Raw genomic sequence first — 24,807 nt, 5'->3', positions numbered from 1 at the left:
ACAATGAAACTCTTATAACTTTGCGATGGAAGGTCTGATCCCAACCAAACTTGTTATAGTTGATGATGGTTAGTTCCTGAAGACGACTGTGTTGCTGAAACGGTACATTTTGAAAACAGCGCCTCCTGGTGGTGGTAGAAAATTCTAAAAAAACAAACTGTTACAACTTTGCCAATCCTGGTCCGATCTGAACCAAACTTGCTAGGATTGATGACAGTCCGGCCCTAAACACGTCTATATGAAAATATTAATTTTCAAATACAGCGCCCCCTGGTGACATCAGACAGAATTACATTTATAGTTTTTGATGCTGCTCCAACAGGGATTGTTGTATCCACTTGAAACTTAGTATGTGGGACCCCAGACCCTTCCTCAACATGTCCGTAAAAGGTCACCTCCCTCCAGGAAGTGGAACGCCCGAAACAGGAAGTAAAGTCTTACATTGTCCGATTGACACGAAACTACATATGTGAGTTACGGGACCTTCCCTGAACATGTTTCCGGAGACGAACAGGAAGTCGGCCATTTTAAACAGGAAGTGCCCTCTAACTTTGCCGTACATTGTACAATTTGCACGAAACCTTATATGTGAGTTAAGGGACCTGTCCTGAGCATGTTTGCAAAAGATGACCTCCCAACAGGAAGTGGAATGCCCGAAACAGGAAGTAAACTCTAAGATTGTCCGATCTGCACAAAACTTGATATGTAAGACAAGGAAACTTCCCTGAACACGTTTACGGACGCGCATTTGACCGAACAGGAAGTCGGCCATTTTAAACAGGAAGTGCCCTATAACTTTGCCATACGTTGCCGATCCCCCCCGAAATTTGGATCGACATGTGCGGGGACGCCGCTGAAAATAACTAGTACTGAAAATAACTAGTACCGCGCGCGGTGAATGAACGGGTGAGAGCGCGAGGCGCGCGGGGAGCCGTGGCACACGGCGACTCGCGCGGGTCGGCTCGAACCCGTTCAGAACCGCGCGCGGTACTAGTTATTTTTATTTTATTATTATCTAGTAATTGTTTTATTTTTTTTGTATTTTTAATTGTCCATTTTATTCATGTTTATTCATGTTTATTCATTCATTCTTTTTTTCATTCTGTTTATGTTGTTATGTTGTTTATGTTATGTCTAAGCTACTGGACCTTGAATTTCCCCTTGGGGATCAATAAAGTTTATTGAATTTAATTTTGAATTGAATAAATATGAATGATAAACAAAATATAATTCAGGTCAATTTAAAGGACATGATGAGGAGATACTTGTAAATCTTGAGGTTGATAGGCTAGTAATGAGCATGGCAGGAGTTGAGGCCAGCTGGAACTCAGAGTCTCATGTCTCTACTGTAAATTGAACAAATATGGAAATTGGACACTTAATTTGAGTATTTAAGCATCTGGTTCAATGATAAATCCACATTTTATACATGGTCATAAATCCTCCTTTACTCTAATCTGAAGAACAAATATAATTAAAGCATCCACACTTGAGATCCATTGCCGGTGATAGCTAAAACATCCATCAGGGTGTCCTATGTGAAAATTTAGATAGGCCTTCTCTCATAGAAAGAAGAAATAACAACAGCCATCCGTTTGTCTTTAAAGCTCTTATTAGAAAATGACTTTTTTGCATTTGGAATTGGATTTGCTTTTAGTGAATCTCCTGCAGTGTGATAAATTTAATTCCTAAAGAGCAGCAGCATTGTCAGTCCAGCCCAAACTCAGACTGATATTGTTTTGATTGTTATATTTGAGAGACAGACAGACAGACAGACGACTTTATTGAGTCGTATAGAGACCCCTGTTGGCAGAAACAACATACTGTGCGTTTTAATGAATACATTAATAAGTCAGAAAAATTATTCATGCCTGGTCCTACAGCTTCTGCCTCTGCACTGATGGGTGGTGTGCAAAAATAAACAACACTGCAAATGCATAAAATGTGGTGATACTGTGATGAGCCTGCATTTAGACAGGGACGAACCAGGGCAAAGTCATGAGAACATTTTTAGACACCAGACTCCTCTCATTAATGTTGTTCTCCTGCTTTAACCCTGATGTGTCCTCCTCTCTTTATTCTTCCTCTTGTCAGTTACAGAAACAGTTTGATCTAAATGGGATGAACAAACCTGGAGATGTGATTCTTGGTGGAATTTTCCAACTTCACTTCTTCCCAGCTTATCCTGACCTTTCTTTTACCTCAGAGCCACAACAGCCTACCTGCTATAGGTGAGTCTGACAGGGAAACAAATTAAGAAGCTGCTGGAAAGTAAGCCAATTAGTATGAATCTTTCCTTTCCTTCCTAATCTTTGATATTATTGAAGCATTTAAGTTGTATTATGGGTGTTGAATCTAAAGTCACTATTTCCAGTATCGGACGCTATGAAAGGTGTAGCTTTGTACGGTGACTGTATGATGTATTTAAATAGTAGAAACGTGTATTTTTTGTGTTAGCTTTAGTGTTGTAGGATTCAGGCTGGCTCAGACCATGACCTTTGCTATTGATGAGATCAACAGAAACTCCAACCTGCTGCCTAATGTGACTCTGGGATACAGTCTGTATGATAACTGTGTCCAACTAGGAATTTCATTTCGTGCAGCACTGACCTTAGTCAGTGGTCAAGAAGAGCAAGTTACATTAGAGGAGAACTGTGTAGGAACTCCTCCAGTCCTAGGGATTGTGGGAGATTCTTCTTCTACACGTTCTATTGCCATATCCACAGTCTTAAGTTCATACAGAGTGCCTCTGGTAAGTTCTATTTGTATTTCATCTCACTCATTATTGTGATGTATTTTAAAATGTAATTTCAGTAATAAATGGAAATTAAAATAAATGAAGGTGTGGTCATTGAAGAATCAACCTTCACATTTCAGCCGACACTTTTCTTTTTGAATACATGCTCTGTTGTTTTGCAGGTGAGTTATTTTGCCACATGTTCCTGCTTGAGTGATCGACAAAAGTTTCCATCTTTCTTTAGGACAATCCCAAGTGATGCTTTTCAGGTGAAAATAACTTTGCTAAATCAACATGCATAAAACAAATCATGTGCAACAACAGTCCATATATACTGCAGTGAAAAGGTTTGCTCGTGAAGATGACTCCAGCCTCTGTGCTAATCCCTCTGCTCTGTGTCCACATAGGTGAATGCTATGATTCAGATTCTAAAACACTTTGGTTGGACCTGGGCAGGTCTGATCATCAGTGATAATGATTATGGAGTCCACGCTGCCCGATCCTTTCACTCTGATCTGGGTCCAGCTGGTGGAGGTTGTCTGGCTTACACAGAGATTTTGCCCCGCATTTACAACCCTGTTGAACTAAAGAGAATAGTGGATGTGATGAGGACATCTACAGCTCGGGTGGTGATTGTGTTTTCACATGAGAGTTACATGATTAACCTCATGAAAGAGGTAGGTGTTGATGTATATTCAATAAATATAACAGTTTTCTCTGTAAATCTGACTTTTATGTTTATGTTACCGGCCTCAGGCCTAGGGGAACCTGGGCCAGCAGCAAACAAGCTGTAGCACTGCAATACAACAAATAAAGGAACAGAAAGAGACTGTTGTCAGCTCAGTACACAGATTTATTCTGAAGTCCATACAATTTCACAACATACTCTAACCTTTAATACACATGTGCAATAAAGTAAGTCTTTTACTTTCCTTGACACAAGAAATGTTTATACTGTGACAACTGATCACAATTAATTCCACACAACATAAATTAACTGCAATCAATCAACAATACAGTTATAACTAAATCAATTATACAGTTACAACTCAGGTTAAAGGATACAAACTGGCCCTTCACATTAAACTCTGTATTCAACATGTGCGACAGGGCAGACTGTTAACAGACACAGCCATTTCATGAACATTAAAAATACACACACAGCTGGTTGCTTTACAGAAGCTGGATATCAAAGCTATACGTAGTTAACATGTAGCTTGTAAACATGTATGTTAGCTTGGCAAACTGTACTAGCTAACTCTTCACATAACATCTCATATAAACAATCACATACAACGTTCACACCACATATCTTAAACATTTCCTATCACTACATGGTGATAGCGGAATGATAAGTAGATGCATTTTGGACATATTTACATACCTGCAGTACAACGAAGAAAGGAACAGAAAGAGACTGTTGTCCGCTCCGTACAGATATTTATTCTGAAGTGCGTGAGCAGCACCGGAGCTTAGTACTTCCTTCATTGTCTGTGTTTATAGTGCCACCTGCTGTTCAGGTGGTGTAATGTGTACTATTTTTAACCAAAATAAACATTAACAGTTTATAGTATGTAGAATAACCTTTTTTAATTCAGCACAATATACTCAAAAAAAATTAGGGGGTATCTGATTTACTTAAGGCACATTTTCCAGCCCTCCACATTTACATTTACTTAGTTTCTGTCCAATAGATTTAAATGATGATGTAACACCTCTGACATGTCAAAAGTTCTACTTTAAAAGTTTAAAGCACTCAAAGTCATCATGAAGACTTGTAAAAGATAAAGGACTTTTCTAGTCTTAATGACCACTCAAAACTGCTTGAGTGTTACACAAACCATTAACATAAATTATTCAGATGTTACTCTCACAAAACAAAATGATTATGTTGAATTATGTTGAATGAAACATCACTTCAGAAACTGTTTGGATTTTTGCCAAACGCTTGATGCTTGAAGTTGCAGTGCATCTGTGAGAAGGAGCCTCTTAATCGCTCACACCGAACTTCAGCAGGTTGACAGAGAAAGGTGATAAAAGGGGGGAGGAGTCTGTGACAATGAGCTAAGCGCTGGTTGGACAAGATGGTGAAGAAGGAGTACCAGTGACAAAAGCGTGGACTAAGACAACCAGTGATGTTAGCTGGTTTTTGACCACAGAAGCAATTGATGAGAAACGGTGTATCTACTGCTTCTCTCATCAAATAACATCTAGATCAGCAAATAGCATTACTAGATACACATATACACTGATTTACACCAGAGAAAATGGTTTAGAGGTTTAGATACATTTTAAAAATGACCCACCATGTGGTTGGTTTGCTTGGATTCAATTGCTTTCCAAGAGAACCTGACTGGAAACAAAATACAGTGGACATCTGCACCTCCATTACTCAAACTGATATAAGCAATAGTCATTTGCCATTTCTGTGCATTTAGAGTAGATGAAACTAAGTTATCGATAGATAATAGTAGAACTATCGATATACTTGTTCACTTATTCAATGTCTAGGTGGTGAGGCAGAATGTGACAGGCCTGCAGTGGATGGCCAGTGAAGGCTGGACATCGGCTGATGTGCTCCAGACTCCTCACCTCATGCCGTACCTGGGTGGAACACTTGGCATTGCCATCCGTCGAGGAGAAATACCAGGTCTCAGGGACTTTATGTTACAAATACGTCCTGATTTACATCACAACAAAACCCATGGAAATAGCATGGTGAGAATTAAATATTTCAATCTGACATGGAACTACCAAAAAATTGTTATTTCAAGAAAACCTTTTTTTTTTTTCCCAGGTGAATCTGTTTTGGGAACACACATTTCAGTGTAGATTTGCACCACCTCCAGCAGGTTGGGTGGAATCTGGAGGAGAATTATGCACTGGACAGGAAATTATAGAGAATGTAGAGACTAATTTTCTGGATGTTTCAAACCTCAGACCAGAGTATAATGTGTATAAGGCTGTGTACGCTCTGGCGTATGCTCTTGATGACATGCTGCAGTGTGAGCCAAGGAGAGGACCTTTCAGCAACAACACCTGTGCTCATTTACAAAGACTGGAGCCATGGCAGGTGAGATATCACTTAACACTCAACTCTTGACTGCACTTAATCCTTTGTATGCATTCAGGGCTCAATGAATGGTAAATGGTATGTAATTATATAGCACCTTTCTAGTCTTGATGACCACTCAAAGGCTTTGGTTGTTAGGGGGGTGAGCCTGGGCTGGGTCTAGGGTATGGGTGGGATTGAGATTTGGAGTCCAGGTGCTGTGGTGCTGTGCTGATTTAAGCATGGTTTCTACTGGAATGTGGAAGGCACTGCTAGTCAGGAAGCTGACACCCAAAATAGGTCACTCCTGCTTGCTCCTTGCATATTGGAGATTTTGCACCTGACAGGCTCAGGGACCAGCCCATTTCCTGTCACCCTAGGAGTTTCAGTCTGTCACTGAAGGAGCTGCCCAGTGCACTGATGGTTTCCTGCAAGGGTGTGGGACAGATTATCCAATATGAAGGTGTTCAACACAGTTTGGCTGGCTTGTGGAGAAGCTGGCAAATACTGGCGAGCCCAACGACATGCAGCTTCAGCAGTTGCTGAGGCAAAATCTTAGAAGTGGAAAGAGTTGAGTGAGGCCATGAAGCAAGACTTTAGGTCTGAAGTAAACCAACTGATGACTCAGGGGAGGAAGTGGCTTCCTGTCCAAATTGTGTAAAGTGGAGCTTGAGAGTTGTTGAACTTGACTAGGGAAATAGTCTGTCAGTAAAATAAATACTGAGAGGATCACCTCAATCCAGCCAACATATGTTATCTCAGGGATTTAAGTCAAACAAGTTAAACAACTCCGCAGTGGCCGACTCCCAGGGCAGGATGAGATACAATAGGATTTATTCCGAGATGTTCTGGTGCTGTCCTGGTTGACACGCCTTCTGCAACATTGTGTGGACATTGGGGGAAAGTAAATCTGGAGTGACAGACTGAGGTGGTGGTCCACATTTTTAAGAAATGGGACCAAGGGTGCTCTACCTACCGGGGATTGAAGTACTCAGCCTCGCAGTAGTACTCAGCCTCGCATAGAGACTGACTGACGGATTTGCTCAATATGTGTCTGTGTATCTGCAGTGAACAAATCACTTTAACCCTGTCCACTGCCGCTGTCTCACTTGAGTCGCAGTAGAGCTCAGTTGAACCCTGAGATGAACAAATCCTTTCAGTAAGGATTCAGTTCAATTTGTTCACCTAAATGATGTGTTATAATTAATAGTTTGAAAGAATGACATGACACTAATTTAAACTGGTAACAATTCTGTTTTAACTGGTAACAATGCATCTCTGATCCACCTCCTGAAATGGTTTATATTTACACCTGTATTTACAAGTGATCAGGTGTTATCCGATGGCAATCTGATCACAAAATGCATTTTAATGCCAGGTGTAAAGGGGGCCTTTAAGTTAATTTAGTATCAGACACTATACTGTTTTGTTCTTATTATTATTGTACTTCTTCAATAATTACCATGAGCTATAAATACATCAGTTATTTAGAGAAGAAAATCATCAGCATACCAGTGTGTACTCCTTTTGTCCCAGTATAGATCATTTATCAAATCTCTCTGCAAATGGCTCCATTGCCAGGATAAAATCAAAGTCTCGTAAATCTATCAGTGAACAGATACCCTGCTTATGAATTTGTTGTTAAATTTTACAATGGTCAGTGTTTCATAAAAAGTAGTCCAGAAATTGAATTGTTTTTTTTTTGTTACAACCATGACCTATGCAGTAATATTTTTAAACATTGTCAATTGACATGGTTGTTACTTGTCAACAAATGCATTTTTACAGCTGTTAATGACAAGACCCATGAAGCTAATTTTGTTTTCCACACTGATAAAGTTGACTTAAACCTCGCACCCATAGAGCTCCGGATATCATATGACTGACACTCCCACTGGCAGGAAAGAACACAGCTCAACCCAGACTTATACAGTCGACAGCACATATATCAGGCAATGTCTCAGAAAACGTGAGTCTTCGCCAGCTGGTTTCGTCATAAAATTGAATATTGTAGATAGCTATTGTGCCCCAGGACGCCCAAACAGTCAGAGACAGGCTAATTGGAGAACATTTGTCCATTTTACAGAGCTAAATAACTGCTAAGAATTGCACTCACAGTGAGCAGATGACACTGCAATGTGAGGATCAAACACAAGCAACAGCTTTCATAGTTAAATCTTAGTAAATAATGGGCTCAGTCTAACTGACATACAAGTGGAAAAAGCAGCGCTGGATTTAACCTGTCAGGGTTCACTGCAGACTTGAAACCTATTGTCTGATATATCACAAAACTTGACAGAGTAAATATATCTGATACCCAGTGTGCTTTTTTACAAGTTTAGAAACAGTGGACGGACATTATTGGTGGACCTTCAATATCCTCACATCTTCAACTTCCTGATTCCTTTCCCTTCATCTTACTCTAGAGAGTCACTAAACATTTATAAGAGCCTGGAGGGAAACTCTGGAGTTTACCACCTAAAGAAAGCTCCTGTCCAGCAATAAGCTGGACAGGAGTTAGCATACCATTTGCATTAGCAACAGACAGTGTAATCTAAATAATTGTTGTTTTAACGTTGCTATACAGACTTGTATGTTAGTTAGACTGACATACAAGTCAGACTGTTAGTTATTTATCGAGCGTTAACCACAAAATCCTTGTTTGTGTTTGCTTCCATTGCTCTCCCGTTAGCCTGAAAACAGCTTATTGATTTAGCTGAGCTGATTTATGTGCTGTCTCCTGTAAAAGTCAATGGGATGAGCTACGTTCTTTCCTGCCAATTGGCGTGTCAGAGGTTTTGCGTTGGTTGTGTGAAGTCACCTGCCAGAGCGCTATAGGAACCCCATATGCATCTGAGAACTATTATCACATTTTCTATCATCATCAGGAAATATACTCTTAGATCCTTTAATGGCTTTTTAAGGGTTTATCTTCTATTTCTAATTCTGATCATTCTATACATCTGATTCATTTATCCAAAGCTTATGCATTACTTGGAAAAAGTCAATTTCACAACAACATTTGGTGATCGAGTGTCATTTGATGAAAATGGTGATGCCTTACCTGTATATGACATCATGAACTGGGTGTGGCTCCCTGATGGAACAACTAAAGTTCAGAGAGTAGGTGAAGTTAAGAGGTCAGCCTTCAAAGGGGAAGAACTCACACTGGATGAAGACAAAATCTTCTGGAACTTTGAATCCAAGCAGGTAACTTCTTACTTTCTTAGACAACCATGGATTTGTCTTAATTATTATAGATTAATCTAACAGATTTTGATGTTTCTCCACACAGCCTCCTCGGTCAGTGTGCAGTGAGAGTTGTCCTCCAGGTACCCGCATGGCCAGAAAGAAGGGGGAACCAGTGTGTTGTTTTGACTGTGTCCCTTGTTCTGAGGGAAAGATCAGCAATACAACTGGTGAGTGTAAAGTTTTAAACATCACAGTTCAGAGATGTTGTAAAGACATTTATCTCATCACTTTCCCTCTTTCCTCAGACTCCATGGAGTGCGCCAGTTGTCCAGAAGATTTCTGGTCCAGCCCCCAGCGTGACCACTGTATTCCTAAAAAAACAGACTTCCTCTCCTACCATGAGCCTCTGGGTATCTGCTTGACAACCACCTCACTGTTGGGCACATGTATCTGTGTTGTTGTTCTGGGCATCTTCATCTATCATCACAGCACACCTATAGTTCGTGCCAACAATTCAGAACTCAGTTTTCTTCTCTTGGTGTCGCTCAAATTGTGTTTCCTCTGCTCATTGCTCTTCATTGGACGACCCAGATTATGGACTTGCCAACTAAGACATGCAGCATTTGGCGTCAGCTTTGTGCTTTGTGTCTCATGTATCCTGGTGAAAACCATGGTGGTTCTTGCTGTGTTCAGGGCCTCCAAACCAGGAGGTGAGTCCAGTCTCAAGTGGTTTGGTGCTGTGCAGCAGAGAGGGACAGTTCTGGTTCTGACTTCTGTTCAAGCAGCAATCTGCACTGTCTGGCTTGTCTCTGCTTCACCGGTGCCTCATAAAAACACCCAGTATCACAGTGACAAGATAGTTTATGAGTGTGCAGTTGGATCCACAGTTGGTTTTGCGGTTTTACTTGGTTATATTGGTTTACTGGCTGTACTCAGTTGTTTGTTAGCTTTTCTAGCAAGGAATCTTCCAGACAGTTTCAATGAGGCCAAACTCATCACTTTCAGCATGTTGATCTTCTGTGCAGTGTGGGTGGCCTTTGTCCCTGCTTACATCAGCTCACCAGGCAAATATGCAGATGCAGTGGAGGTATTTGCCATCCTGGCTTCCAGTTTTGGCCTCTTGACGGCACTGTTTGGACCCAAATGTTACATAATCCTGTTGAGACCGGAGAGAAACACAAAGAAAGCCATTATGGGTCGAGGCAGTGACACTTAAAACCAGCAAAATACAGAAATAATCAATTGTTTTCATATAACAATAATTACGGTGTAGAATCTGTTAATTATGATACTAATGTTACGTGGAAAAAGATGAGTGTAAATACAGTAATTGATAGTGATGTATTGTATGTAGTGAACAGAGATAGATACGTTTAACACATTTAATGTAGAGTTACGAAAATTATAATGGGCAGATATTTTAGGCTAGACTTGACATGTATTTTCAATCTATGACAAAGTCCAAAAGAGAGTCCACAATTTTTAATCTCAATGTGAATTCTATTAAACCTAAACTTTTTACATTATGTGTGTGATATTGATACATACAGGCGCGGTGGGTGAAGATGACTATTGTCCTCGGTTTGAATGCTAATAGAGATTATTGTGCCAATGCCTTAATAAAGTAATTTTTCTTATTTTTAAACATTCTGCCTTTTCATCAATGGCAATTATTCAGAAGCAGAATACAGGTGACAGAAACAAATGAACAGGGTCTGTTGCAAAATTCTTGTTGATTAGTAATTACAGAGATGGGGGTCAGGATGACATGCAGGTAGATGTGAAGATTTTCTGACTGAAGATGGACCCACAAAGCAGACTCAGGGGCAGGAATCCAAATCACAGGCAACATGAATCTTTGGTTATCGAAAAGTACACTGACAAGGAATACAACGGAAAACACTGGAACTTTCTCACTGGGGTAAAGAAGATCTAGCACTGAAGGGAAGGGAGACAGATAAATACACTGGGAAGGGGAAGACAATGAGAAACAGTTGCAGCACAATTGGGCAGGGCAGTTCAGTTCATATGTTGGACTAGATGGTACAATCCTTATTAAAGCACGTACTGGGGAAGATGTGAGTGAGAATACTTGAGACGAATGCCTTGTTGGTGTTTGTGGACAGAGAAGAAGGAAACAGTTGGAGGGGACAGAGTAGGCTTTATTGGGGTCTTCAGGTGGGCATTCTCCTTCGTAGCTGTTTCGATGATAGGCCCACTAAACCTCCAGAGAGTTTATCGCAGATAATTGGCGTCCCAGTTGTGGCCCCCTCTCTCATTGCAGTCGCCCTGTAACCGCTTGAGAACCACTTGGAGTCCTCACTCTTGATCCAGAGCAACCGACTCATCTGCTCTATGGCACTGGAGAGGGCTTTGATGGTTTGACGATGGACTTGTCCTTGAACTCCCATGTCCTTTAGAAGCCTGACAGTTGACAAACCCTCTGCAGCCAACGTCAACTGGGCAAACCCTGGTGTTCCAGCATCAGCTGCCAGCTCTGCTTATGTTTTTTTTCTTTCAATGGCCTCCTCCAGAGCATCCTCCCAAGGCACTGTTAGTTCTATTATATATTATATGGTCATTGTAATGTTTAATGCTACTGACATTTATTTTTGATACACCGGAAATAGGAAGTATGTCATGACATGCTAGGATGTAAACAAACAATAAAGTGTGGCTAGCAGAAGCTACCAAGGAAACTGTGTGTATCTGAATTTATTGACCACATAACAAGTCACAACAGTCATAAATCCTCCTTTTCTCTAATCTGAAGAACAATCATAATTAAAGCAACCACACTTGAGATTCATTGCTGGTGATAGCTACCACAACCATCAGCACTCCCTGTACTCCAAAAGACATTAGTCTCTGAGTCTGCTCTGACCCACTCCGTAAAGAACAGCAGCGTTGTCAGTCCAGCACAAACAGTCTGATATTGTTTTGATTGAGAGACCCCTATTGGCAGAAACATGTTTGGCAGAAACAACATACTGTGCGTTTTAATTAGTTATTAAATTAATAACTCAGTCAGAAACATGATTCAGGCCTGGCCCTACAGCTTCTGCCTCTGCACTGATGGGTGGTGTGCAAACATGAACAACACTGCAAATACATAAAATGTGATGATATTGTGATGAGCCTGCACTTAGACAGGGACAAACCAGAGCAAAGTCATGAAGGGATTTTTAGACACCAATCTCCTCTCGGTAATGTTGTTCTCCTGCTTTAACTCTGCTGTGTTCTCCTCTCTTTATTCTTCCACATGTCAGTTACAGAAACAGTTTGATCTAAATGGGATGAACAAACCTGGAGATGTGATTCTTGGTGGACTTTTCAAACTTCACTTCTTCCCAGCTTATCCTGACCTGTCTTTTACCTCAGAGCCACAACTGCCTCCCTGCTATGGGTGAGTCCGACAGGGAAACAAATTAAGAAGCTGCTGGAAAGTAAGCCAATTAGTATGAATCTTTCCTGATTATTTTTTTATTGATGTAAAATAACAATTGATGAAATTATCTTATTGAAGCATTTAAGTTTTTTTATGGGTGTTGAAGCTTAAGTCACTATTTCCAGTATCTGACGTTATGAAAGGTGTAGCTTTGCAAGGTGACTGTATGATGTATTTAAAAACTTTTACCATGGTATTTTTTTTGTTAGTTTTAATATTATAGGATTCAGTGCATCTCAGACCATGGCCTTTGCTATTGATGAGATCAACAGAAACTCCAACCTGCTGCCTAATGTGACTCTCGGATACAGTCTGTATGATAACTGCAACCAACTAGGAATTGCATTTCGTGCAGCACTGACCTTAGTCAGTGGTCAAGAAGAGCAAGTTACATTAGATGAGAACTGTGTAGGAACTCCTCCAGTCCTAGGGATTGTGGGTGATTCTTCTTCTACACGTACTATTGCAATATCCACAATCTTAAGTTCATACAGAGTGCCTCTGGTAAGTTTTTTTTTTTATATCAACTCACTCATTATTGTGATGTATTTTAGTAATTTAAGTAATTAACTGAATTAATTGAAATTGAATGAAGGAAGAATAAACCTTCACATTTCAGCCAACACATTTCTTTTTGAATACGTGCTCTGTTGTTTTGCAGGTGAGTTATTTTGCCACATGTTCCTGTCTGAGTGATCGACAAAAGTTTCCATCTTTCTTTAGGACGATCCCGAGTGATGCTTTTCAGGTGAAAATAACTTTGCTAAATCAAAATGCAGAAATCAAACCATGTGCAACAACAGTCCATATATAAATTGCAGTGAAAAATAATCATTATTTGTTATTTGAGAAAAAAAACAATCCACAGAAGTGTCAGGTATTTAGTGTGACTACATTTATACTTGAACAATATCATGACCCAGAGTCTCTTAAACCTGGAGTGAACCACAGTTAATATTACTGTTATAAACCTGTTTGTCCTACTATTTCATGTCCACAAATCTCTGCTGCTTGTTTAGCAGGATTCTAGTAGATGATTCCAGCCTGTGCACTAATCCCTCTGCTCTGTGTCCACATAGGTGAATGCTATGATTCAGATTCTAAAACACTTTGGTTGGACTTGGGCAGGTCTGATCATCAGTGATAATGATTATGGATTCCACGCTGCCCGATCCTTTCACACTGATCTGGGTCCAGCTGGTGGAGGTTGTCTGGCTTACACTGAGAGTTTGCCCCAGGCCTATGACCCTGCTGAACTCAGGAGAATAGTGGATGTTATGAGGAAATCTACTGTTCGAGTGGTGATTGTGTTTGCACATGAGAGTCACATGCTAAACCTCATGAAAGAGGTAGGTGTTGATCAGGGATGCAACGGTACAGTTTTCCCACGGTTCTGTATGCATCACGGTTTTTGGACCACGGTAACAGTCCGGTTTCGATATCTTAATACAAAACTACTCAGACTAGCAAAGACAATATTGCATTGTATAAATAATTGAAAGCACAGATATAATCATACCACAAACTTTATTTAAACAATAGTCCACTATCAGATCAATTTAAACAGCAAACATAAAACCACACAAATTAAATATAAATATAAAGTTTAGTAATTTTAATCAACTCACAGAAACTGCTTAACACTACAACTACAATCAAATGTGAACATTGCAAGGCTGTCAACAGAATTGCAGCTTTTTGTTTCATTTTCAGGGGAGGAGGGAGGAACAGTGAGGAGCAGTCATGGGGTGTCGTTCAGCTGTGTGAGGTGCTCAGTGTGAGGAGCCTCTCAATCACTCACACCGAGCTTCAACAGGTGGACAGAGATATGCGACAAACTGACAGCTCTGCTGTTTATAAAAGGGGGAGGAGTCTGGGGCAATGAGCTAAGTGCTGGTTTGACAAGATGGTGAAAGAGTACCAGTGACAAAAGTGTGGACTAAACAGTGACAGAAGATAGATTTGACCAGAGAAGGAATTGATACAGTGTATCTACTGCTTCTCACATCAAATAACATCTGGATCAGCAAATAGCATTACTAGATACACTGATTTACACCAGAGAAAATGGTTTTGGGGTTTAGATACGTTTTAAAAATGACCCACCATGTGGTTGGTTTGCCCGGATTGAATTGCTTTCCAAGAGAACCTGACTGGAAACAAAATATGGTGGACATCTGCACCTCCATACCATAAGTCAGTGCTCAAACTGGTATAAGCAATATTCATTTGCCATGCATTGCATTTAGAGTAGAGTTTGATGTCTTTTAACACTAATATCAACTTCTGCTACAGAGGTCAGCCATTTTGTCTACAGTCAGGTCCTTCTCTTTTATTATGGTGCATACCTGTGTATGACATCGACTGTGGAAACTAAATTATACATTATTGGTTAAAAAAAAGATTTCTCAATATACTTGTTCACTTATTCAATGTCCAGGTGGTGAGGCAGAATGTGACAGGCCTGCAGTGGATTGCCAGTGAAGCCTGGACATCAGGTACATCACTCCAGACTCCTCACCTCATGCCGTACCTGGGTGGAACACTGGGCATCACCATCCGTCGAGGAGAAATACCAGGACTCAGGGACTTCCTGTTACAAATACGTCCTGAACTACATCACAACAACACCCATGGAAATAGCATGGTGAAAATTAAATATTTCAATCTGATATGGAACTACCAAAAAATAAAGTGTCATCATTTGAAAAAAACCTGCTTTTTCTTTTGTGTTTTTTTCAGGTGAATCAGTTTTGGGAACACACATTTCAGTGTAGATTTGCACCACCTCCAGCAGGTTGGGTGGAAGCTGGAGGAGAATTATGCACTGGACAGGAAGTTATAGAGAATGTAGAGACTACTTTCCTGGATGTTTCAAACCTTAGGCTAGAGTATAATGTGTATAAGGCTGTGTACGCTCTGGCGTATGCTCTTGATGACATGCTGCAGTGTGAGCCAGGGAGAGGACCTTTCAGCAACAACACCTGTGCTCATTTACAAAGACTGGAGCCATGGCAGGTGAGCTATCAGTTAACACTCAAGTCTTCATTGCACTTAATCCTTTGCATACATTCAGGGTTCAATGCATGGTAAATGGTATGTTTTTATCTAGCACTTTTCTAGTCTTGATGACCACTCAAACCTCATTCACTCACTCACACATCCATTACATTTACTTTACATTACATGTCATTTGGCAGACGCTTTTATCCAAAGCGACTTACAATAAGTGCATTTCAACATTTAGGTATACACAAGGGCTAGAAGAGAGTAAGTGCTTCAAGTAAGCCAAACTATAAAGTGCTAGTACTTGTCTTGAGTTTGGTGAATGCCTCTGCGATCCTCTCAGTGAGGGGGCAGCAAGCCGGTTTGCCGATGCAGAGCGGAGTGGGCGGGCTGGGGTGTAGGTTTTGATCATGTCCTGGATGTAGGCTGGACCAAATCCGTTTGTAGCATGAAATGCATGCACTAGAGTCTTGTAGTGGATGCAAGCAGCTACAGTAAGCCAGTGAAGGGATCGGAGGAGTAGTATGTATGAGAGTATGAGAGAATTTTGGTAAATTGAAGACCAGTCGAGCTGCATACTGGATGAGCTGCAGAGGTCGTATGGCACATGCAGGGAGACCAGCCAGGAGGGTTTTGCAGGAGTCCAACTCTACAGAATGTTCTACACAGGTTCTGGACCAGAACCTGTGCCGCCTTCTGGGTTAGAAGAGGTCGTATCCTTCTGATGTTGTGCAACATCTATCTGCAAGATCGAGCTGTTGCAGCAATGTTGGCCGTGAGGAAGAGTTGGTCGTCCAGTGTCACACCCAGGTTCCTTGCGGCATGAGAGGGAGCTACCACAGAGTTGTCGAGGGTGATGGTGAGGGTCAGGTCTGTGGTGGGAGAGCCCTTTCCTGGGAGACAAAGAAACTCAGTCTTGTCGAGATTGAGTTTCAGGTGATGGTCAGACATCCACTGAGAGATGTCGGTCAGACAAGCAGTGATCCGTTCTGTTCCATGTGTTTCAGACCGGGGAAAAGAGAGAATGAGTCGGGTGTCATCATTCAGTGTATTTATGTGCAGCACTTTTTCTATTACAGATCTTAAGCAACGTTGAGTTAAGTTTCGTGTCCAGGGAAACATCGGTATGTAGACTGGTGGACCAGGAATAAAACCATCCACCTTCCAGTTGAAAGACCCACTCTACTACTGAGCCACTATCACCCACCTAAATTAGTTGATTGAAATTATTATGTGATAATCATCTCATCAAATCAGAATTATTGTTAGAGGAAAAACCTTTAGTAGACTTGTGGAGGATCGATAATGTAGAGTATTAAATTACTTCTAAAACTTATATATTATATATTTTATATAACATCATTTAACATTCATGTGGAGAATAGTAAATTGTTAGATCATGTGAGAAAGAACAAGATCTCGTGGGATAATCAATAATGAAAAATTTCACCCAATTGACCACCTTGGAAATATTTACATGGAAAGTATACATATTTCCACTTAATATCATCATTCCTGTCATCAGTCTGATCAAAGCTCCGCCCCAAAACAGAAACTTAGTTTTATGGTAATGTTAATATCATGTTTTAGGGACATTACAACATTTTTTTAAGTTTGTAATGTTATCATAAGACGAGTTACATTAGTTCACTTGTTTCCTCTGGATAAATGTCCTTTTAGCCAAAGGATCCCGTTCATGCTTAAACAAGGGTCAGGAGCGATGACTCAATCTGACTCAGTCACTGAGCTGAAACACAGCTGAATGGGTTGGGATTCAGTTCAGTACTCTTAGCTTTTGTCAGTTCTGTCTCTAAATACACCAAAACTCTCTGTTAAAAGTAGAGATTAGAGAAATTTCCTTTCAAATGTTTAAAGGTGACATTGAATGCTTGTATCACACATATATGTTAGTTATGGAGGTCTACTTACATATATTAACTGGTTTTCATGGTTAAAAACCCTCTAATTGCTGCAAACGAGCCGATCAAAATATCTCCTCACTGACGCTCTCGTCAGCCACGCTGTTTCAGACCAAAACCACACCCCCAGAACGTGGACTGTGTTGTGATTGGCCAGCCAACGAGAGCTTTCCCACTGTCCTGTGATTGGCCAGGTACCTGGAAGTGACGTAATTGGTAGGCCAGCTCTCAGATACACAGCTCCCCCTCTGGCACGGTGGATGCTCTGCATCTCAGCAGCTACAACGAGAGTAGTTCTATTTCTTCTGCGTTGAATGTATGCAACCGGATGTGCCCGGACTAGTGCCGCACCAGGAGGCGCTACGGTGGTGAGAGGAGTGATGAGGATTTCTGATGACGACATCAAATTAAGGAAGTGCCGATCCGCTTCACAGAGCCCAGGAAAACAATAAAACCCTATTTTCTCAGCAGTGGCTGAACTGTTTGTTCTGAAACTTTAGGGTTTCATAAACGAGGTAATGATGCAGATACACATACGAACGCAGCGTTAATTGGAGCTTCCGGTCTATGTCGTCTTTAACACACATTTTTTAGAATTTTAGAAACGATCTACTGTTCGGTTTTGTTCTTGGATTTCCTGAGGCTGTGTACCAGTGCACTGGTACGCTGATTAATGCACAATATGAATCATTAGATGTATCAGTACATTTACAGTTTCCTTAGAGTAAGAAAACTGAGACATCTCAGTCCGCTGTTTTTGTCGTATTGTAGGTTTCAATATGCAGTAAACTATGAAAGATTGTGAGATCAGAATGCAGCACATAATTCAATTTTCAAACATTTACCTTTATTTATGTGTTTGTGCATGTGTTGCTGCGGTGGAAATGTAGTTCATTTGCCATCGGGTCCGGATCATCACAAGTGTCTGTTCTCCTCCTTCTCTCATCACAGTGGCAGCTGAGTTGCAGCAATGCTGTGCCTCCACACTGTCCTCTCATTATGCACCAGCCCATAGTTTTAGTTTGTGCTTACTGGGAAAGTCTTTTAACACAACTGAGAACTAGACTTCTATTTCTAATTCTGATCATTCTATCATTCTATACATCTGATTCTATTATCCTAAGCTTATGCATTACTTGGAAAAAGTCAACTTCACCACAACATTTGGTGATCGAGTGTCATTTGATGAAAATGGTGATGCCTTACCTGTATATGACATCATGAACTGGGTGTGGCTCCCTGATGGAACAACTAAAGTTCAGAGAGTGGGTGAGGTTAAGAGCCTTCAAAGGTGAAGAACTCACACTGGATGAAGACACAATCTTCTGGAACTTTGAATTTAAACAGGTAACTTCTTACTTTCTTAGACAACCATGGATTTGTCTTAATCATTATAGATTAATCTAACAGATACTGATATTTCTCCACACAGCCTCCTCGGTCAGTGTGCAGTGAGAGTTGTCCTCCAGGTACCCGCATGGCCAGAAAGAAGGGGGAACCTGAGTGTTGTTTTGACTGTGTCCCTTGTTCTGAGGGAAAGATCAGCAATTCAACTGGTGAGTGTAAAGTTTTAAACACCACAGTTCAGAGATTTTGTATAAACATGTATCTCATCACTTTCCCTCTTTTCTCAGACTCCATGGAGTGCACCAGTTGTCCAGAAGATTTCTGGTCCAGCCCCCAGCATGACCACTGTGTTCCTAAGAAAACAGAGTTCCTCTCCTACCATGAACCTCTGGGTATCTGCTTGACAACCATCTCACTGTTGGGTACATATATCTGTGTTGTTGTGCTGGGCATCTTCATCCATCATCACAGCACACCTATAGTTCGTGCCAACAATTCAGAACTCAGTTTTCTTCTCTTGGTGTCACTTAAGTTCTGTTTCCTCTGCTCATTGCTCTTCATTGGACGACCCAGATTATGGACTTGCCAACTAAGACATGCAGCATTTGGCGTCAGCTTTGTGCTTTGTGTCTCATGTATCCTGGTGAAAACTATGGTGGTTCTTGCTGTGTTCAGGGCCTCCAAACCAGGAGGTGAGTCCAGTCTCAAGTGGTTTGGTGCTGTGCAGCAGAGAGGGACAGTTCTGGTTCTGACTTCTGTTCAAGCAGCAATCTGCACTGTCTGGCTTGTCTCTGCTTCACCAGTACCTCATAAAAACACCCAGTATCACAGTGGCAAGATAGTTTATGAGTGTGCAGTTGGATCCACAGTTGGTTTTGCTGTTTTACTTGGTTATATTGGTTTACTGGCCGTCCTCAGTTGTTTGTTAGCTTTTCTAGCAAGGAATCTTCCAGACAGTTTCAATGAGGCCAAACTCATCACTTTCAGCATGTTGATCTTCTGTGCAGTGTGGGTGGCCTTTGTCCCTGCTTACATCAGCTCACCAGGCAAATATGCAGATGCAGTGGAGGTATTTGCCATCCTAGCTTCCAGTTTTGGCCTCTTGGTGGCGCTGTTTGGACCCAAATGTTACATAATCATGTTCAGACCAGAGAGGAACACAAAGAAAGCCATCATGGGTCGAGGCACTGACACTTAAAACCAGCAAAATGAAGAAATGTTGTTTTCAAATAACAATAATTCAGGTTTAGAATTTGTTAATTATTATATTAATGTTATGTGGAAAAAGGGTGAGTGTAAATACAATAATTGATATTGATGTACAGTATGTAGTGAGCAGAGAGAGAGATACATTTAACACATTTAATGTAGAGTAATGAAAATTAAAATGGGCAGATATTTTGGGCTGGACTTGACATGTATTTTCAATCCATGACAAAGTCCAAAAGAGAGTCCACAATTTTTAAACTTAATGTGAATTCTATTAAACCTAAACTTTTTCAATTATGTGTGTGATAATGATACATACAGGTGCGGTGGGTGAAGAAGACTATTGTCTTTGGTTTGAATGATGATTATTATAAGATTATTGTGTCAATGCCTTAATAAAGTAATTTTTCTTATTCATCAATGTTCTGCCTTTTCTTCAAAGGCAATTATGTATCATGTCACAACTGAAAAAGGCAACATATTGGCTTATGTGCATATGATGTCTGTGAATGTTTTGAGTCATGTAGCTTAATGAAATTTTAGATTTTGAAGTGGTTATCAGTTTTCAATCAGGTTTATCTGTGACAGTTGGGGACGTTGTCTCCAGACCAAGATGTTTTGAACTTCTTTTTCTGAGGCTTCAGTTATGAACGAGATTGTGATTGTCAAGGAGTTAAACTAACAAGAAGCTGCTCGGAAGCAAAATACAGACGGCAGAAACCAATGAAAGGGGTCTGTTTTAATATTCTTGTTGATGAGTAATGAGAGAGATGGTGGAATCCAAATCACAGGCAACATGAAACTTGGGTTATCGAAAGGTAACAACACAAGATGGTACAATCCTTATGAAAGCACGTACTGGGGAAGATGGTAGTGAGAATCGTTGAGACCTCCAGAGGGCTCATCGGCGAAAATTGGCGTCCCAGTTGTGCCCCCCTCTCTCATTCCACGTGCCCTTTTTCCACTCGAGGCCCACTTGGAGTCTTCCCTCTTGATCCAGAGCCACCGACTCGCCTGCTTTGCGGCACTGCAAAGGGCTTTGATGGTTTGATGTTGGACTTGTCCTTGAACTCCCATGTCCTTTAGAAATCTGACAGTTGACAAACCCTCTGCAGCCAACATCAACAAGGCAAACCCTGGCGTTCCAGCATCAGCTGCCAGCTCTGCGTAAGTTTTTTTTTCTTTCAAAGGCCTCCTCCAGAGCATCCTCCCAAGGCACTGTTAGTTCTATTATATAGACGGTGTGCAGTGAGGAGGACCACAGCACGAGGTCCGGTCTGAGATTGTTGGTCAAGATCTCAGCTAGGAAGCACAAACCTGGCCTTTACATGGTACCACCGAGTCATAGGTCTTGATGAGCACTCCCTGCACACTAAAAGACCTTAATCTCCTCAACAGGTAGAGTCTGCTCTGACCCTCCCCGTACAGAATAGCAGCATCATCAGTTCAGCCCAAACTCAGTCTGATATTGTTTTGATTGAGAGACCCCTATTGGCAGAAACATGTTTCTGCTTCTTCTTCTGCACTGATGGGTGGTGTGCAAAAATAAACACTGCAAATACATAAAATGTGATGATATTGTGATGAGCATGCACTTAGACAGGGACGAACCAGAGAAAAGTCATGAGGACATTTTTAGACACCAGTCTTCGCTTGTTAATGTTGTTCTCCTGCTTCTCCTCTACTGTGTCCTCCTCTCTTTCTTCCTTCTCTTGTCAGTTACAGGGACAGTTTCATTTAAATGGGATGCACAAACCTGGAGATGTGATTATTGGTGGAATTTTCAGACTTCACTTCTTCCCAGCTTATCCTGACCTGTCTTTTACCTCAGAGCCACAGCAACCTCCCTGCTATAGGTGAGTCTGACAGGGAAACATACAAATTAAGAAGCTGCTGGAAAGTAAGCCAATTAGTATGAACGTTTCCTGAATATTTTGTTATTCATGTAAAATAACAATCGATAATATGATCTTATTGAAGCATTTAGGTTTTATTATGGGTGTTGAAGCTTAAGTCGCTATTTCCAGTATTTGATGTTATGAAAGGTGGAGCTTTGCACAGTGACTGTATGATGTATTTAAATATTAAAAACTTGTATTTTTTGTGTTAGTTTTGATATCATGGGATTCAGACAGGCTCAATCCATGGCCTTTGCTATTGATGAGATCAACAAAAACTCCAACCTGCTGCCTAATGTGACTCTGGGATACAGTCTGTACGATAACTGCGTCCAACTAGGAATTGCATTTCGTGCAGCACTGACCTTAGTCAGTGGTCAAGAAGAGCAAGTTACATTAGAGCAGAACTGTGTAGGAACTCCTCCAGTCCTAGGGATTGTGGGTGATTCTTCCTCGACTCGTTCTATTGCAATATCCACAGTCTTAGGTTTGTACAGCGTGCCTCTGGTAAGTTGTTTTTTTTGGAATATCAACTCACTAATTATTGTGATGTTTTTTAAAACGTAATTTAAGTAATTAATGGAAATTGAATGAAGGAGGGGTCAGTGAAGAATCAACCTTCAAATTTGAGCCAACACTTTTCTTTTTGAATTCATGCTCTGTTGTTTTGCAGGTGAGTTATTTTGCCACATGTTCCTGTCTGAGTGATCGACACAAGTTTCCATCTTTCTTTAGGACGATCCCTAGTGATGCTTTTCAGGTGAAAATAACTTTGCTAAATCAAAATGTATAAAACAAATCATGTGCAACAACAGTCCATACATACTGCATTGAAAAATAATCACTATCTGTTATTTGAGAAAAAAAAAAAAATCCACAGAAGTGTCAAGTCTTTAGTGTGACCTACCTTTATACTTGAACAATATCATGACCCAGAGTCTCTTAAACCTGGAGTGAACCACAGTTAATGTTACTGTTATAAACCTGTTTGTTCTACTATTTCATGTCCACAAATCTCTGCTGCTTGTTTAGCAGGATTTCTAGTCAAGATGATTCCAGCCTGTGCACTAATCCCTCTGCTCTGTGTCCACAAAGGTGAATGCTATGATTCAGATTCTAAAACACTTTGGTTGGACTTGGGCAGGTCTGCTCATCAGTGATAATGATTATGGAGTCCATGCTGCCCGATCCTTTCACTCTGATCTAGGTCCAGCTGGTGGAGGTTGTCTGGCTTACACTGAGAGTTTACCCCGCGTTCACAACCCTGATGAACTAAAGAGAATATTGGATGTGATGAGGAAATCTACAGCTCGAGTGGTGATTGTGTTTGCACATGAGAGTCACATGATTAACCTCATGAAAGAGGTAGGTGTTGATTAGGGACGCAACTGTACAGTTTTCCCACGGTTCTGTATACGTCACGGTTTTTGGACCACGGTAACAGTCCGGTTTCGATATCTTAATATAAAACTACTCAGACTAGCAAAGACAATATTGCATTGTATAAATAATTGAAAGCACAGATATAATCAAGCCACAAACTATATTTAAACAATAATCAGATCACATTAAACAGTAAATATAAAACCCAATAAACACAATTTTAACCAACTCACAGAAACTACTTAATACTACAACTACAATCAAACGTGAACATGACAAGGCTGTCAACGTCCTTGTATTTGAATGTGTGTGTGTGTGATGAAGCGTCTTTGTGTAACAATCAGCATAGAGGGCTTCTCTGTGCACGCTCCGTGACTGTAAGTGGCATGGCTCTGCACAGGGATATGGCTGATAGTAAAGCGTACGGCTGCATGGACAGTTACCAGTGGATAATCAGTGTGTTTGAGTCCCCCATTGTGTATTGAACGAAACAGGGCGTATCAAACAATTCGGTAAAATACCGAATATTGTTGCATCCGTAGTGTTGATGTATGTTCAATAAATTCAACTGTTTTCTCTGTAAATCTGACTGTTATTTTTACAGTTACTTAGTTTCTGTCAAATAGCTTTAAATGATTATGTAACACCTCTGACATGTTAAAGGTTCTACCAGTAGTATTTTACAGTTAGAATGTTCATCCATTACTCTGCTCGTATTACTGTTTAACACACATGTTGAAAATGCTGTGCTTTGTTTTTCCATTCAAATGCAGAATTGCATCTTTTGTTTCATTTCTCTGGATTGTTCATAGGATTATCGGTAGTTTTGGTGAACTCGTTCCTGGCCCTGGGGTTGAGAACACCCAAAAAGTGTAAAACACTCAAAGTCATCATCAAGACTGGTAAAAGATACAGGACTTTTCTTGTCTTGATGACCACTCAAAACTGCTTGAGTATTACACAAATCCATTAAAATAAATTATTCAGATTTTACTTTCACAAAACAAAATGAAATGAATTAAGCATCACTTCAGGAACTAACAGCTGGAAAAGTATTTAACACATTTTTGATATCTGTGTTTAAAGAGGAGGGGAGGAGGGAGGAACAGTGAGGAGCAGTCATGGGGCGTAGTTCAGCTGTGTGAGGTGCTCAGTGTGAGGAGCCTCTCAATCACTCACACCGAGCTTCAACAGGTGGACAGAGATATGCGACAAACTGACAGCTCTGCTGTTTATAAAAGGGGGAGGAGTCTGGGGCAATGAGCTAAGTGCTGGTTTGACAAGATGGTGAAAGAGTACCAGTGACAAAAGTGTGGACTAAACAGTGACAGAAGATGGATTTGACCAGAGAAGGAATTGATACAGTGTATCTACTGCTTCTCACATCAAATAACATCTGGATCAGCAAATAGCATTACTAGATACACTGATTTACACCAGAGAAAATGGTTTTGGGGTTTAGATACGTTTTAAAAATGACCCACCATGTGGTTGGTTTGCCCGGATTGAATTGCTTTCCAAGAGAACCTGACTGGAAACAAAATATGGTGGACATCTGCACCTCCATACCATAAGTCAGTGCTCAAACTGGTATAAGCAATATTCATTTGCCATGC

At 40.7% G+C, this 24,807-nt stretch overlaps 2 protein-coding genes across 2 annotated transcripts; both read left to right on the top strand.

Moving 5' to 3' along the window:
- Positions 1 to 1,991: 1,991 nt before the first annotated feature.
- Positions 1,992 to 10,197, top strand: LOC122773602 (extracellular calcium-sensing receptor-like). Its single transcript, XM_044032381.1, has 9 exons — positions 1,992 to 2,231; positions 2,458 to 2,752; positions 2,920 to 3,006; positions 3,145 to 3,414; positions 5,249 to 5,455; positions 5,535 to 5,810; positions 8,772 to 8,999; positions 9,085 to 9,208; positions 9,287 to 10,197. The coding sequence occupies exons 1-9, from the start codon at positions 1,999 to 2,001 to the stop codon at positions 10,195 to 10,197; spliced, it is 2,631 nt and encodes an 876-aa protein (XP_043888316.1). The 5' UTR covers positions 1,992 to 1,998.
- A 1,930-nt stretch (positions 10,198 to 12,127) lies between these two features.
- LOC122773829 (extracellular calcium-sensing receptor-like) lies at positions 12,128 to 20,327 on the top strand. Its single transcript, XM_044032775.1, is given in 10 exon segments — positions 12,128 to 12,387; positions 12,639 to 12,933; positions 13,091 to 13,177; positions 13,509 to 13,778; positions 14,870 to 15,076; positions 15,172 to 15,447; positions 18,479 to 18,630; positions 18,632 to 18,701; positions 18,787 to 18,910; positions 18,989 to 20,327. Coding segments are annotated over 10 exon segments (2,625 nt in total). The 5' UTR covers positions 12,128 to 12,154; the 3' UTR covers positions 19,900 to 20,327.
- The last annotated feature ends 4,480 nt before the right edge of the window (positions 20,328 to 24,807 follow it).

The sequence above is a fragment of the Solea senegalensis genome, linkage group LG8 (genome assembly GCF_019176455.1).
Source record: "Solea senegalensis isolate Sse05_10M linkage group LG8, IFAPA_SoseM_1, whole genome shotgun sequence".
Classification (NCBI taxonomy): Eukaryota; Metazoa; Chordata; class Actinopteri; order Pleuronectiformes; family Soleidae; genus Solea; species Solea senegalensis.
Note: the sequence above shows the minus strand (reverse complement) of the source record. Positions and strands in the feature narration are given on the sequence as shown.